This window comes from Rhinoraja longicauda, chromosome 25 (assembly GCF_053455715.1).
Source record: "Rhinoraja longicauda isolate Sanriku21f chromosome 25, sRhiLon1.1, whole genome shotgun sequence".
Taxonomy (NCBI): domain Eukaryota; kingdom Metazoa; phylum Chordata; class Chondrichthyes; order Rajiformes; family Arhynchobatidae; genus Rhinoraja; species Rhinoraja longicauda.
In genome coordinates this window covers 20,628,056-20,645,112 of record NC_135977.1, presented here as the reverse complement: position 1 = coordinate 20,645,112, position 17,057 = coordinate 20,628,056, and the positions used below count along the sequence as shown (strand labels likewise).

General features: G+C 40.0%; 1 protein-coding gene across 1 annotated transcript in view; it reads right to left on the bottom strand.

Moving 5' to 3' along the window:
* Positions 1–1,376: 1,376 nt before the first annotated feature.
* LOC144605913 (TBC1 domain family member 10A-like) overlaps positions 1,377–17,057 on the bottom strand; it is a 75,510-nt gene continuing 59,829 nt past the window's right edge. The window contains exon 9 of the mRNA XM_078421575.1: positions 1,377–5,143. Within this exon, the coding sequence (XP_078277701.1) occupies positions 4,652–5,143 (492 nt within the window). The 3' untranslated portion in view covers positions 1,377–4,651. The remainder of the gene's footprint in view (positions 5,144–17,057) is intronic.

Sequence of the window (17,057 nt, the reverse complement as noted above, 5' to 3'; positions counted from 1 at the left end):
GATCGACTTCTCATAAGTACTCACAAGACTTCTCATAAGTATGTATTCCTGATCTTCCAATCTACCTCATTGTGGCCCTTGCACTTTTCTTTTATCTTGCTCTGTAGCTCTAACACTACTGTACACTTTGCATATTGTTTCCTTCCTTTTTTGCACTGCCTAGTGTTCCCATTTAGGGAATGATCTGGCTGGATAACACCACAATATTGGTGCAAAAAAAAACCCCAAAGTCCTTCTGCAACCAAAGTCAGTCGATCAAAGTTCATAGTCATGGTCACTCTTTTGTAATGTTCTGAAGGTTGTTGAGAAGAAACTGTTCTTGAACCTGGTGGTCACAGTTTTCTGACTCCTGCACCATCTTCCCGATGGTAGTAGTGAAATAAGAGCACACTGGGTTGGTGTGGGTCTTTGATGATATTGGCTGCCTTGTTGAGACAGTGCCTCCTGTAGATCTTTTTGGTGTTTTAGTTTAGAGACATAGCGTGGAAACTGGCCCTTCGCCCCACGCCGATCAGCGATTACCCCATACTCTAACAGGTTTGGGTAGCAACATGTTGGGTAGCAACCATCTCACATTTACTGTTTGGTATCCTTACTATTATTTTTTATCAAAGCTCCAACCGGACATTGTACCCAGTGTTCATGCAATTAAATTGAAAATGCTGCCGTTTTCACCCTTATGCCAAGATTCAGTGATTCTTTCTGGAAAAAAAAACTTGTCTCACACACATTACTTGATGATTCGAATCTGTGGGGACTTCATTGAATGCATATAATTATCCATAGAAACTTGTACAAACATAAACCAGAGATGCAACTACATAGTCTGGAATATATAATCACAGGTTTGAAGCAAAGTTCATCAGACTAATGTTGCCATGCCCATTGGCTGGCATCTATTAAAACAAACCTTGTTTCTAAATGGTTATGCTCGTGCTGTGGAATTTCCTTTTGGCAGCATTCAGTAGTGGGTTATGTGGCTGAATAATAATTTGTTCATCTCTATTTCTAAAAGTCAGCATGCACAATTTTTTTTTTTTTTGGTGGTCTGTTCCTGACTTTCACTGCTCCGCTGCCGATTTCTATATTGTCAGTTACCATCATTATGTACATTCACCTGTCTGCCATTTTCATTTCCCCAGTGAATCGCCTTGTCAGTTTTTATTTTCACATGTACTGTAGACTCTGACCTGCTTGATAGAAATCTCTGCCATTCAGTAATTGCTGTTCAAATGTTTTAATTCCATGGATTTTTCCCAAGTGCATTTCTCTAAGTTCTTGAATTACACGTGTACAAAAATTTGTTTCCACAATCTTAGTATCATTGCTGTGTGCATTAACGAGAACCAGTGGCACAGTTGTAGTACAAGTGTTTATTCATTTGATAGTTTAGTTGTCACATGTACTGAGGTACAGTGAAAAACATTTGTTGCATGCTATCCAGTCAGCAGAAATACTATATATGATTATAATCAAGCCATCCACTGTGTACAGATATAGAATAAAGGGAATAATATTTACCACAAGGTAAAGTCCGATTAAAGATAATCCAGAGTTTTCAATGAGGCTCATGACCGCTAGAATCCGGTTTGAAATGAACTAATTTTTACAGCTATTAAATGAAATAATCGGTCGCATGATAATACTTTATACACGTTGAATAAGATTCTCACTATTTTTTCCTCAGCAAAAGAACAAAGATTAAAAATATTCTTTAATGCAGGTGCAGAAAGTTACTGCAAGAAAACTGAGAAAACTTTAAAAATACACAGATAACAGTCTTACAACAGAGGTGATGCAATTTAGTTCAGTAATTCTTGCTCTATATGCAAGCCATTCTATGCAATTTTGTTTTCTAATGGTTTAGCCGTTTTATTTTTAATTCCTCTATGGCTATTTGTGAAGATCATGAAGATTTGATAATCCAAAGTCTAGATTTGATTATGAGGTCTACAAAGTTTTCACTGGGTCAGTATATGATAGGCGGGAAAATTGTAAGGATGCAGAGTTTGCACAATTTCAAAAAGGAACGGTTGTTAGGTAGAACAAGACAAAAATCATTGGAACAGATTACACAGGTTCATGGGTGGTAAGTGTTGCCAAAAATAAAAAAGGGCAAATGGAGTGTAATGTGGGGACACGCAAGGCTAAGGACTTTGATAATGGAGAAAACCAGAGGATTGTTTAGTTGGAGTATGAAGAATGTTTACATGGAGAAGGACCTGGGTGTCCTAGTACTTAAAATGTTAGCATACATATAGAACTGATAACTGGAATAAAAAATTAAACTTTGGTCTTTATTAAAGTGGATGCAGTAGGAATGTTTTGATACACAGTGAAACCACATCTGGGGTACCATGTGGTTTAAAGGATGGGCATTCATTTTTTTTGTTTTGAAGCGAACCAATTCTACTTTGTTTAAAGAATAAATCAAATTTCACATGTATCCTTTTGATAGATTTCATCTCCTACACCACGCATGATGCAGAATAAAAAAGACAAAGACCTTCTCAATTTTTGTCTCACAACGTAATCAACTCCATTGAGAACCTCATTGCAAATACTCTGTAATCCCAAGGCTGGTGGAAAGATATTCAACAACAACTTTCAGTCGCAAATTGAATAAGTGCGTGAAGATCCACACCATCCCAGCCACACTCATTTCACTTCTATCAGGAAGAAGGTCCAGGACTCTGAAAACTATGATTACCAGGTTCAAGAACAGATTCTTCCCGACAACCATCAGGCTCTTGAACACCACACAACACCAACTAAACTATGAACAATGTTGGTTGCTCTAAGTACTTAAGGCTTTTTGCATTGGTATTGAGGTTTTTAATTTATTGACAATTTTTGTTTGTTATCTCTCACTACCGTGTTTACAATCTTGTTATGCTGCTACAAGCGAGAATCTCATTGTTCTGTTGTTGGTACATAAAACAATGAAACACTCTTGACTCAAAAAATGCAGAGTTATGGGAAAGAGAAGGAAAAAAATGAATGGTAGTTAGAACTTGTACAAATAGTCCTGATGTACGAATGCAGAGAACCCAAATAAAACCCAAAGAAAAATGTTTTCCAGATTATTTTATTGGATTTAATTATGAATCCATGGTATAAGCACGATAAAATAAACCTGTGTTGCTTCGATTAACTTATTAACACACGTAACAGTTTGAAGGTCAGCTCAGCAACCAGTTATGGTATGTTAAGCTTGTGGTGCTCACACCGGCTGCACAGATTCAGACAACAGTCTATAATGTCCAACCTTGTTCATGGTCCATTGCATGTCACAAAGCAAATTGACACATAATTTATCAGTCTTCAAAAACAGAAAAGCATATCAACTAAATGCCAAGCCCGATAAATTAACCTTATGTTTGTACACCAATAAATGGTGATTTTAATTAACTCAAGGAATGTAGAGCAATAAAACACCATTCAAAACTAGGCTTGATAGGGTATTATGTTCTTATATTCTACACAAACTTGCTTAATCCAAGTGGGTTTACTTCAGAACTTAAATACCTCAACGATAACCTCAAATCCATTGTGCATTGGTAATTATTATTTTTTAAAAGCTGGATTATATCAAGAGCAGCAAACATCCATACCGTTGTTTGTGGTCAGTTTATCAAACCTCCTGTAAGCCAGCTTCAGAAATTTACATTCCTCAAAATTAAGGAAAAAGTGCTAGAAAATTAAATTAGAAAATACATTGCTTCTGTAATGTCTTGTGGTTATTTATCCTTCCCTGTCCTGTACATATGGCATTCTCAACATTATATGGAAAACATTTATTAAAGTGGCATTTTTTAAACTTAGTCAACAAGCTTTGTTCATCAATATTTTAACTGTACATTAGTAATGTTACAAGTAAGTGAATGTAGATGTTGAGTGTTTTGACCACACAACATTAGGGCAACACATCCTTCAAACCAGTCAGAAACACAATTTGACTTGATGATCAGAAAAGGGTACATTTCTCTTCCCATATTTCCCTCCCCCCCCCCCCAGTTCATGCACCTGAACACATACATACATAGGCACGTACACTTAAATTAATTCAAATGATTGTAATTAACACTTTGTGTCAAAGCTAGTCTGAACAAAAGCACAGTCTCTTCCTTGCTAAAGGAAATCATTGATATTTCACAATGGGAATGGATGCAGTACAGGATCTGACCAAAGAATAAATCGAGGCAAAAAGTCCTATAAATTCATCTTAACTTGGAATGAACCCCAAGAGGAAATCTTTACTGCAGAATCTCCACTCAAGTTGTGCAGACTGAAAAATACAATATAAAACTATTTACACTTTCCCCTAAAAAACACTTGACAGCTTACAATATTCACTTAGAGTTTTTAGAGTTGAACAGTAACCCACTTAAAGGTAAACTTATTAACCAGATTACTCCTAAATCACTAGCTGATAAATTACGTTCTTGGTACTGACTCGTGAACTTAAATTTTATAAATTTGATACTGAAGATTTCTTTTGCAAACTCCTTATATTTAAATGCACTGTTAAGTCACATGGGTCACTACATCTTGTTGGTGATATGAAGTATAAACATGCTAGAACAATAGATCCATTTTATGGAATGATTTGACATAAAATTATGCTTTCTTTAGCTACCAGTGATACACTTCACAAGTATGTGTCCTGCTCTGTTCCCTCTGAACTAAGGCTCTGTTCAGACTGTTGGAGTTGAGTGTCCTTTATCAACATTGATTGCTTTATATCCTCTGCAATATCTACAGGTTGTGTTGCATACTGTTTATCTTTCAAAATTCCTTTGGTCTCATCGGGAGCCGATCCATTGGCCATTGGTTCTACTTTCCCTGCCTTTTTCTCCAGTTTCTTCTTTTCCTTCTTTTGCTCCTTCATACTTTTCTTATCCTTCTTCTTTGAATTGCTGCTGGAATCTGAAGAGGGAGAGACAGGTGGCGAATGTATCACAATGGAGGGCATCTGCACCAAGGCCTTGTGAGAATGTGGCTCTGCCTCATTGACGGCTTTGGCACCGTGCAGTCTCGGAGGAGGCTGGTACTTGAGGTCACCGTGCGTATCCTTCCACTTCTTTAACTGAATTAAATGTTCTTTTTCAATCTCTCTTTCTGTGACAGGAAGCTCAATTACCTGTTAAAACACAGTAAAGGCATTTAATTTAATTTTGTATATTCATTTTTTAAATTCACGAGAATGCTGGGAACCATCTCTCTACAAATGTTGTCTGATCTGTTGATCACTTCATCATTGTGTTTTTGTGCTGGGAACAATTTTTGTTCCCTCCATTTTTCAGATCAGCACTTAAACTGGAACCTTGTCTGGCAGCTAATGTAGTTACAAGTGTCACTGCATCATATTGAAAACCATTAGTTCTGACCAATGTACTGGCCAACATTCATCAATAGCACAAAAACAGATGGGGAGACAAGAAACTGCAGATGCTGGAATATTGAGCAGAACACAATGCTGGGGAACTCAGTGGGGCAGGCAGCATCTATGGAGGGAATAGGCAGGTATTTCAATCGTCCCTTCAAGATAAGTCTGAAGAAGTGTCTCAACCCAAAACATTATCTATCCCTTCCCCCCTATAGATGCTGCCTGACCTGCTGAGTTCCTCAAGCACCGTGTTTTCATTAAAACAGATGGTCACTTTGTTGTACAAATGTTCTTTGCTGCATTTCCCATGTTTAAATTGAAGTACTTCAAAAACAACACAAAGTCATGATGTGTGTCATACAGGTGCTTTTTCTTTAATAGGGACATAAAGATACTGAAGATGCTCTACAGGTCATAATTGTGTCATTTTTTTGGTAAACCAGCATCTGCAATTTATTGTTTCTACGGAATAAATAATTAATTTAGTTTAGAGATACAGCATGGAAACATGGAAACAGCCCGCACTGACCATCAATCATTAGTTCTATGTTATCCCACTTTCTCATCTACTCCCTGCACACTGGAGGCAATTTTACAGAGGCCAATTAACCTAAAAACCCACAAGTCTATGGGATGTTGGAAAAAAACAGAATGCCCAGAGGAAATCCACAAACTCCACACAGACAGTACCCGAGATCAGGATCAAACCCGGATCTCAAGAGCTTTGAGACAGCAGTTCTACCACCTGTGCCACCCTAATCGTGGGGTGGTAGTGTGTGACATTCAAATCTAGTGTACTGCATTGCGTTCAGTGTGGTCTCCTATATTGGAGACATTAAACAAAGATTGGGTGATCACTTCCCATTGAATCAGTAAGGGTGATCTTAAGCTTCCTGTTGCCTGCCATTTTAATTCTCAATCCCACACCAACCTATCTGTGGATGCTCCCACCGGTATGGTATCAAACACAAACCAGAACATCAAACGCCATTTCTTCAAAATGGCTTGCTAATGGTCAATACTCAGGCTCCCCATCATCCGATCTGTGTTAACGCGTCAGCATTATAGGCTTTGTCTTGCACCTCACTCCTCCTCCTGATTTTTTCCCCCCAATTGTAAACCCTTCATTCATCCACCCACCTCCCCCAACCAAATTGAGAATGCCTCGCTAACCAAAAGAGTTGTCTGATTTCTCTTTCCACAGATGCTGCTTGGCAGGCAGAGTTCTTGCATCATTTCTGTTTTTGTTTCAAATTGAACAGTAATTTTGAGTTCACACCCACCACATGAAGACAAAATATAATCCTCAGACCCAAACTGTTAGAGACTCCTCCACACTCACCACATTCAAAACATCGCTGAAGTCTCACCTGTTCAGTACTGCCTTCAACCACTGAAGGTCACCTCACCTTCTGTCTCCTTTCTCTGTTCGTTTATTTATTTACTTATTTATCTATTTATTCATTTCCCTATGTTCTCTAAATCTCTGTAAAGCGTCTTTGAGTATATGAAAAGCGCTATATAAATAAAATACATTATTATTATTATTATTATTATTATAAGGATGTTAAAATGCAACCAGGCAAAAAGAGGAAGCAAGTTTCTAATATAAAATTCAAGCTGTTGAAAATGTTCCATCTCCTTGAGAGTTGGTCATTTTTGCCCAGCCACATCTTAGATTTCCATTAAAGACTCCAGATGGCTGTGGTATGTGCTGGGAAGGTGCCAATAAAACAGCAAAGGCTCCAGACATTTCCATACGGCTATGGTGTGTACTGTACAAAAGATTATATTGTGTAATGGATAAATTACAGTTTTTCTAATCGTTACCATACGGTAAGTAGGTAACAGAGACAACATTTAGCTTGGAGTAAATGTAACTGCTTTCTGCAGAGAGAAAAGGTGCTTGTTCAGACTGAGGCAAATACAAAAGGATAATTCTATTCCTGCAGATTTCTAATCTGATTAGCTTTTAAAACAATTAAATTGTGACCTTGGTGTTGGAAAGACTTTGCTCTGAGCCATTAAAGTTAGCAGTGCTCTTTTCTAGACAGAAAGGTGCCTGTGTGTGTGTATATATATATATATATATATATTAACAGTATAACAGTATAACAAAACTTTATTGTCATTCGGTATAAATACCGAACGAAATTTCAGCAGTCACAAGACACAGCAAAAAAGAAAAGAACACAGGACACACGACCCCAACACAAACATCCATCACAGTGACTCCAAACACCCCTCACTGTGATGGAGGCAACAAAACTTCCCCTCTCTTCCCCCCGCACCCACGGACAGGCAGCTACATTTATCAACAATTTTTTCCCCATCAATATTGTTGATTTGTTTTGTTTTGTTTTGTGACCGATCGACTTCTAATTTAATAAACTAATAATCCAAAAATATAAAACTATTTAAAATGGTAATTTGAAAATCTAGTTTTTAAACTAGATGCTGCTGGTACGCCATATGTATACTGTCTCAAACAAAAGTCCTGGTTTAAAGTACTGCGTGTAAATAATGGAAGCTAGAATTAATTTGCCAGTTACAAAATGGAAAAAATACTAAAAGCCTAACCTTCAATCCTTATCACATGATTTTTCGGCAGCACTTTTGGAAGAAAACACTCCCAAAATGATGACTGGCATATTCAGTCTCCAGTCCTCTACCAGAGTTGCCCATTATTGGACTGTCATCTAGAGGTGATTGCCAAGAGGTATTTTGGATTGATCCAGCTTTTGTCATTGCATTCAATCAGAAGCAAATTCAATCAGGCAAGATCCCAAATCTTACCAGGCTACATTGGTGGTTTATTTTTAAATACTTTATGCTTTAAAGTGACAATGAATTCTGGAAGGATTAAAAGATGAAATGTTGAGCCATAGAGCACAATACTCTGTAACTTTCAGACCTGGTGCTTTGCTGGACACCAGGCCTAAAAGACGATTAGTTTAGTTTAGAGAGGTGTGGAAACAGAATCTTCGGACCAGTCCTCGCCAACCAATGATTACCTGTACACTAGTTCTATCCAACACACCAAGAACAATTTACAGAAACCAATTAGTCCACAAGCCTGCATGTCTTTAGAATGTGGGAGGAAACCATAACACTCTGGAGAGAAAACCCACACGGTCACAGGGAGAACATACAAACAGGGTACAGACAGCACCCACAGACAGGATCAAACCCAGATTCTCTGGCGCTGTAAGGCAGCAACTCTACCATGCGCCACTGCCCCACTGTGGTGCTGAACATTTTAATTCCACAAAACAAAGACAAACCAAAAACATCTAATTCATTATCATATTGTAATCTGTAGAATCCCACTGTGCACAAAAATTGTCTGCCACATTTCTGATATTGCAATAATAGTTCTTCAAAAAAACACACTAATTCTTTGAAGAATTGCATTGGCTGTAAACTACTTTGGGATGTTCTGTGGATGAGAAAAACTAATCATATTTTTTGAGATTTCACCTGCACGTGCAGATCGGATAGTAACCCCTATCCTTCCAAGTTGCAGGATGCGTCATAAAACACAAACATGCCTTTTGTCCACCATGCCCACATCTATTTTAATCCTATCTTGCAGTACATGGCCCACAGCCTTCAATGCCGTGGCATTTCAAGTGCTCATCTAGATACTTAAATGTGGTGGGAGTCTCTGCCTCCATCAACATCTCCAGCAGCGGGTTCCAAATTCCAAATGTCCTTCAGCTGCAAAACAATTCTTTTCGACCTCTTTTCTCCTTTACCTAAAAATCGGTGCCCCCTCATTTTAAACATTACTGCCGTGAGGAACATATTGAACAATTTGAAGCTCCTCAAGTTCAAATAGCAATGGCCAAAAATTACATAAGTAGCTCAGTTAGGATGTTGCGGCAGCTGTCTGATAAAGATTTGCCGTGGGAAGTGCTCAGAGAATCTAAATTATGATCTCTGAGACAACACAATTTGAGTAGGTCACACTGTGGATGCAGAGATGGTTCTAACATTTGAAACAAGGAACTGCAGATGCTGGCTTATACAAAAAAAAATGTTAGGAGTAATTCAGCAGGCCGGCAGCATCTCTGGAGAACATGTTTTTGGTCAGGATCATTCTTCAGTCTCAGAAGGGTCCCGACCCAAAATGTCACCAGTCCATTTTCTCCAGAGATGCTGCCTGACCTGCTGAGTTACTCCAATGCTTCGTTTCTTTAGTTCTAACATTAGTTAAGTAGTGGTTAATACCCGATCACAGATAACGACAGAATGCATGGTATGACAGGTCTGCACCCACACCCAATGGGATTGTTTCATAGAAAATAGGTGCAGGAGTAGGCCATTCGGCCCTTCGAGCCTGCACCGCCATTCAATATGATCATGGCTTATCATCCAACTCAGTATCCCGTACCTGCCTTCTCTCCATACCCCCTGATCCCTTTAGCCACAAGGGCCACATCTAACTCCCTCTTAAATATAGCCAATGAACTGGCCTCAACTACCTTCTGTGGCAGAGAATTCCACAGATTCACCACTCTGTGTGAAAAAAAACTTTCTCATCTCGGTCCTTATCCTTAAACTGTGACCCCTTGTTCTGGACTTCCCCAACATCGGGAACAATCTTCCTGCATCTAGCCTGTCCAACCCCTTAAGAATTTTGTAAGTTTCTATAAGATCCCCCCATAATCTTCTAAATTCCAGCGAGTACAAGCCGAGTCTATCCAGTCTTTCTTCATATGAAAGTCCTGCCATCCCAGGAATCAATCTGGTGAACCTTCTCTGTACTCCCTCTATGGCAAGAATGTATTTCCTCAGATTAGGAGACCAAAACTGTACGCAATACTCCAGGTGTGGTCTTACCAATGCCCTGTACAACTGCAGCAGAACCTCCCTGCTCCTATACTCAAATCCCCTCACTATGAATGCCAACATACCATTCGCTTTCTTCACTGCCTGCTGCACCTGCATGCCTACTTTCAATGACTGGTGTACCACGACACCCAGGTCTCGTTGCGTCTCCCCTTCTAATCGGCCACCAATCAGATAATAGTCTGCTTTCCTGTTCTTGCCACCAAAGTGGATAACCTCACATTTATCCACATTATACTGCATCTGCCATGCATTTGCCCACTCACTTAACCTATCCAAGTCACGTTGTAGCCTCCTAGCATCCTCCTCACAGCTAACACTGCCCCCCCAGCTTCGTGTCATCCGCAAACTTGGAGATGTTGCATTCAATTCCCTCGTCCAAATCATTAATATATATTGTAAATAGCTGGGGTCCCAGCACTGAGCCTTGCGGTACCCCACTAGTCACTGCCTACCATTCTGAAAAGGACCCGTTTATTCCTACTCTTTGCTTCCTGTCTGCCAGCCAGTTCTCTATCCACATCAATACTGAACCCACAATACCGTGTGCTTTAAGTTTGCATACTAATCTCTTATGTGGGACCTTGTCGAAAGCCTTCTGGAAGTCCAGATATAACACATCCACTGGTTCTCCCTTATCCACTCTACTAGTTACATCCTCGAAAAATTCTATAAGATTCGTCAGACATGATTTACCTTTCATAAATCCTAAAGATAACAGAGTACACTGCAGCATTTGGATAGATTATTGGAGGCAAAGTCCTTCCCAATTGCATGAAAGGCCTGGCATTCAACCAAAATGCCTAAACCTCAACTCTGGTGAACCATCACGATCATCTGCCTAGAACTGGCAGGAAATGTGTCGATACGTACACTGAGAACAGCTGTGAAAGCACAAAAATGGGAAATGTGGGGGAGTGCAAACTTCCTTAGAACCCGTTCTACAGCACACTGGAACAACTGTTTGATGGAAGAGTTTTAAGACAATTAGAATTATGTACACTCACTAGTGAAATGAGCAACACAAATTAGTTACCAACCATGCACTCATACAAGTTCACTTTCAATCATTGGATGTGGAGTTTAGTGACAATGCCAACATTTATCTCCTCGCTTGACCTAGTTAGGATATATTAAACAGCAATTTAGAGTCAACCAGACTGATGGATTTGGAGTCATATATTAAGGCTCACTAAGGACTGGAAGATTTCTTCCCTGAAGGACATTAGGTGGATTTCTACAGCAATCTGATCAATAACTTTATATTGATCTGATAATGTAAAGGTTATGTGGCTATGAGGGAGGATGAGGTTTATGTATGGAAAGAATGACGGATATATTTGTTTGGAATTGATAAATCTCCTGTACTTAGAACATAGAAAAAAGTGCAGGACAAGAACAGTACCTTCAGCCCAGAATATCTGTGCCAAACATGATGCAAAATTAAACTAATCTCACCTGCCTGCACGTGATCCACATTCCTCCATATCATGGGCCTATCGAAAAGCTTCAATGCCTTTATCGTAGCTGCTTCCCCCATCAACCCTGGCACCGCGTTCCACATCTCCTTTGAACTTTGCCCCTCTTACTTGGCCATCAGTTTGTTTTAAATTTAAAATTAACCAGTTTCCTCACTTTTGTGCTTTGACTTTTAAGAAGACGTGCCTACTCGCCCATGCCAACCAAGGTACCCCATCTAAGCTATTCCCACTATCCCATATTTGGCCCATATATATACCTCTAAATCTTTCCTGTTCATATACCTATCCATGTGTTCTAAATGTTTTTATAGTACCTGCCTCAATTAAGTCCACAGGCAGCACATTCCATATGCCTACCACCCTGTGTGAAACATTTACTGACACCTCTTGGTGCTCCTTTGGTGGCACAGTGGCGCAGCGGTGGAGTTGCTGCCTTACAGCGCCAGAGACCTGGGTTTAACCCTGACTACGGGTGCTATCTGTACGGAGTTTGCACGTTCTCCCTGTGACCACATGGGTTTTGTCCGGGTGCTCCGGTTCCCTCCACGTTCCAAAGACATGTGGGCTTGTAGATTTGTTGACTTTTTGTAAATTACCCCTAGTGTGTAGGATAGAACTAGTGTACGGGGATCATTGGTCGACGTAGACTCGGTGGGCCAAAGGGCCAGTTTCTATGCTGTAAAACTAAAACATTTATACCTCTAAATACCTAAAAGTCAGCATGGATTTAGGAAGGGGAAATCATGCTCGACTAATCTTCTGGAATTCTTTGAGGATGTAACCAGGAAAATTGACAGGGGAGAGCCGGTGGATGTGGTGCACCTTGACTTTCAGAAAGCCTTTGACAAGGTTCCACATAGGAGATTAGTGGGCAAAATTAGAGCACATGGTATTGGAGGTAGGGTACTGACATGGATAGAAAATTGGTTGACAGACAGAAAGCAAAGAAAGTGGGGATAAATGGGTCCCTTTCAGAATGGCAGGCAGTAACTAGTGGGGTACCGCAAGGCTCGGTGCTGGGACCACAGCTATTTACAATATACATTAATGACTTGGATGAAGGGATTAAAAGTACCATTAGCAAATTTGCAGATGATACAAAGCTGGGTGGTAGTGTGAACTGTGAGGAAGATGCTATGAGGTTGCAGGGTGACTTGGACAGGTTGTGTGAGTGGGCGGATGCATGGCAGATGCAGTTTAATGTGGATAAGTGTGAGGTTATCCAGTTTGGTGGTAAGAATAGGAAGGCAGAGTATTATCTGAATGGTGTCAAGTTAGGAACAGGGGACGTACAACGAGATCTGGGTGTCCGAGTGCATCAGTCACTGAAAGAAAGCATACAGGTACAGCAGGCAGTGAAGAAAGCCAATGGAATGTTGGCCTTCATAACAAGAGGAGTTGAGTATAGGAGCAAAGAGGTCCTTCTGCAGTTGTACAGGGCCCTAGTGAGACCGCACATGGAGTACTGTGTGCAGTTTTGGTCTCCAAATTTGAGGAAGGATATTCTTGCTATTGAGGGCGTGCAGCATAGGTTTACTAGGTTAATTCCCGGAATGGCGGAACTGTCATGTTGAAAGACTGGAGCGACTAGGCTTGTATACACTGGAATTTAGAAGGATTAGAGGAGATCTTATCGAAACGTATAAGATTATTAAGGGGTTGGACACGTTGGAGGCAGGAAACATGTTCCCAATGTTGGGGGAGTCCAGAACAAGGGGCCACAGAAAAACTTTTTCAATCAGAGAGTTGTGAATCTGTAGAATTCTCTGCCTCAGAAGGCAGTGGAGGCCAATTCTCTGAATGCATTCAAGAGAGAGCTGGATAGAGCTCTTAAGGATAGCGGAGTCAGGGGGTATGGGGAGAAGGCAGGAACGGGGTACTGATTGAGAATGATCAGCCATGATCACATTGAATGGCGGTGCTGGCTCGAAGGGCCGAATGGCCTCCTCCTGCACCTATTGTCTATTGTCTATTTCTCCATTAATTAATTTTGCAGCTCCGATGAAAATATTTACTAATAGCACAGGTGCTGAGGGTTTTCTTCTGAGCTCAGCAGTTTTGTCTCATAAGTTCGGCAAAGTTTTAACCTTGATTTTAATCTTTTTTGTGGAGTCATGCAAATTCATCATTGACTGAACCCCACTCCTCATTTTAAATATGAGGATGTGGCTTGATACAGTCACTCCAGACAAAGATGAAACTAGTATTTCCATTTGAGATTGCCCTGGCTTCCCACCCTAGTTTCTATCACGTCATTACTAGGTGTGCCTGCAGTTAGTGCATTTTGTAATTAGATATTGCTTTTTGGAATGTTGCACATCAACTTGTTCGACATGCTCACCATTCATTCCTGAACAAAGTTGACAAACGAAAGAAAAATGTTTGCAGAACAAAATGGCTGTATGTTTACCCAAAGTGAGGGACCTATTTAAAAAGCATTTTTTTCAGCAGGTCATGTTCAAAAATATACAGAACTCCACTCTAGCCTATGGACTGATTGAGTTTAGTTTAAAGGCACAGCATGGAAATAGGCCCTTCAGTCCTCCAAGTCCATGCCAAGCATCAATCACGTTGCGTGACGCGAGTCTGAAGAAGGGTCGACCCGAAACATCACCTATCCTTGTTCTCCAGAGATGCTGCCTGACCCGCTGAGTTACTCCAATACTTTGTGGGGGGGGGTTTTCTGCAATTCCACTTTCTCATCCACTCCCTACACACAAGGGGCAATTTACAAAGGCCAATTAACCTGCAAACCCACACGTCTTTGGTATGTGGGGGCAAACCCGAGCACCTGGAAGAAACCCAAGGCATCCACAGAGAGAACGTGCAAACTCCGCACAGACAGCACCCAAGCTTAGGATTGAACCCTGGTCTCTGGTACTGTGAGGCAGCAACTTTACCAGCCAAAGACACTTTATATTACTCTCAAGCAATGAGTCCATAAGTCTAGACACAAAATGCTGTAGAAACTTAGCGGGACAGGCAGCATCTCTGGAGAGAAGGAATGGGTGACATTTCGGGTCGAGACCCTTCTTCAGACTTTAAGTCTGACAGTTCAGACAAGCAATGAGTCTAAGTGCACACAGGAATCACCAACCTTTTAAGAACAGAATATAAAAGCTTTGGCAATAGTTGTTCTAAAGTAACAGTAGAAATAAACATCACCAGAACTTGTCTTTTTAATATTTAAGTACAATTTTTGAATGCACATCACAGAAACTTTATAAAAATTTGATACTGGGTCATTTTGAGAGAATTTGTGATAAGTGAAGAGAAGGCTCAAGGAATACCTTGAAAAGAGGAAGGTAATCCAACCAAAAGAAAGGTGTTGAACTGAAGATCCCGACACACAGAGAACAGAGGAACTCAGGCGAGTAAGATTTTGTTTAAATTAAGATATTGGGATTTTGATAACCCAAGTTTACAAAGGTGAAAGGTGGGATAAAATAATGAAATACTTGACTAACACAACAGGGGCAAAGGCAGACAACTTGGCAGAGGTGGGGATTTATAGTTTTGATAAAGAAGTACAGCACCAGAGAACAGGGCAAAAACGACACCAAGGTTGCAAATAGAACAAAATGGCTGTATGTTTACCCAAAGTGAGGGACCTATTTAAAAAGCATCCTCAGACAGCGGCCAGGGACAAGAATGGAGCTAGGTAGCTGGGAAAAAAAAAATCTGGTGGTGACTGAATACAATAGCCTTAATAGTTATTTGGAGAAAATTTGTGCTCAATACTTATATGTCAGACAAGCTTTGTGATAAGAGGTGATGTGGATATGATCAATGCGATGCAAAATCAGAATTGGAATCAAGTCTTATTAACAAAGACAAAGACAAACAATGATGAAAGGACAGAGGGCAGTGCAGAAATAGAAGCGAGTCTCAAAGATCCCTTGGGACTTAGGACAGAATTAGAAAGAAATGCCAATGTACAGTTTTCTGGCTACAACAGCATAGGTAGAAATTGTTCTGTTTAGCTGGCCAATAGAAACACATAGCAAAATGGTACCAAATACAAATTTGCCAACTAGAAACAAACATTCATTTTATTTCAAGTGATTGTGACCTCTTTCATAAAACAAACCAATTCCTCATCCTAACTTTTGAGCGTTTTCTTGTAAACCTAGAATCTAGCAGTTTATCTTTAAAATGGACTGATTAAACAGTAATTTTTAACACATAATACATCAATCTAACACTACATATGGTTTAGTTAGAGATACAGCATGAAAACAGGCCCATCGGCCCACCCACACTGACTATCGATCATCCGTTCACACCATTCCTACATTTAGGGGCAATTTACAGAAGCCAATTAACCTACAAACCCACACGTCTTTGGGATAAGCACCCAGAGTAAACCCACGCAGTCATAGGGAGACCATGCAAACTCCACACAGGCAGCACCTGAGCTCGGGATCAAATCCAGGAATCTTGCACAAGTTGTTGCCTTGTAAACATTACCTTGTAATCTCATTTTTAAAATATAAATGGAGATATACAGAACAATAAACACTAAATTGTAAATTATTTAGGCATATCTACAGAAACAAATTCCTATGAAAGTTATCCCAGCACTAGCACAATTTAGATTAACTTAAATTTGGATATAATATAAAGAATTAACCTGTGAGTAATTGCTGATTCTGTTGTGAACCCCAAATAGATCTGTGACAAATGAAATGTTACTCTACGGTTAAGTTGTTTTAAATCAAAACAAAACCCTCTGCACAGAAATAGGCTACATCAGCAACAATCAACAGCTTTCTGAAAGACAGTAACATTTAAAGGACTTCCTATACAAGATAAAATTAATAAAAGTAATTTCCTTTTCTGATTATACAAGGGAAATTTACAAACCAAGGAAATATACAAGTGCTACATTAAATCTATTGCAAAAAGTCCATTATTATTGACCCTCAAAACAATTTGGCACAATTAGCTTGCATCAGCATGGCAAATTTTACCAGAAAAAGTTGCCAAGGTCTAGAAGCAAATCCAAACTTCCTTTACTGGAATGCCAGAGCTTCATAAGTTCAAAAAGAGAATTAGGCCATTCGGCCCATGAAGTCTATTCTGCAATTCAATCATGGTTGATCTTTCTCTCTCAACCCCATTCTCCTGCCTTCGCGCCATAGCCCCCCAACTCCCTTACTACCCTCCATGTCCGGACTTCCAGTCCAAGGTGAAGCCTAGATCTACTGGGATCCCTCAGATCTTTGCCAGTTCAGTGGAAATGTGGTGAATAGAGGAATTGAGGGGAGGGGTTAGGTGAACCCACAGCAAGCCAGTGGCTTTAATTTTTAAGGCCCATAGGGTAGTGGAAG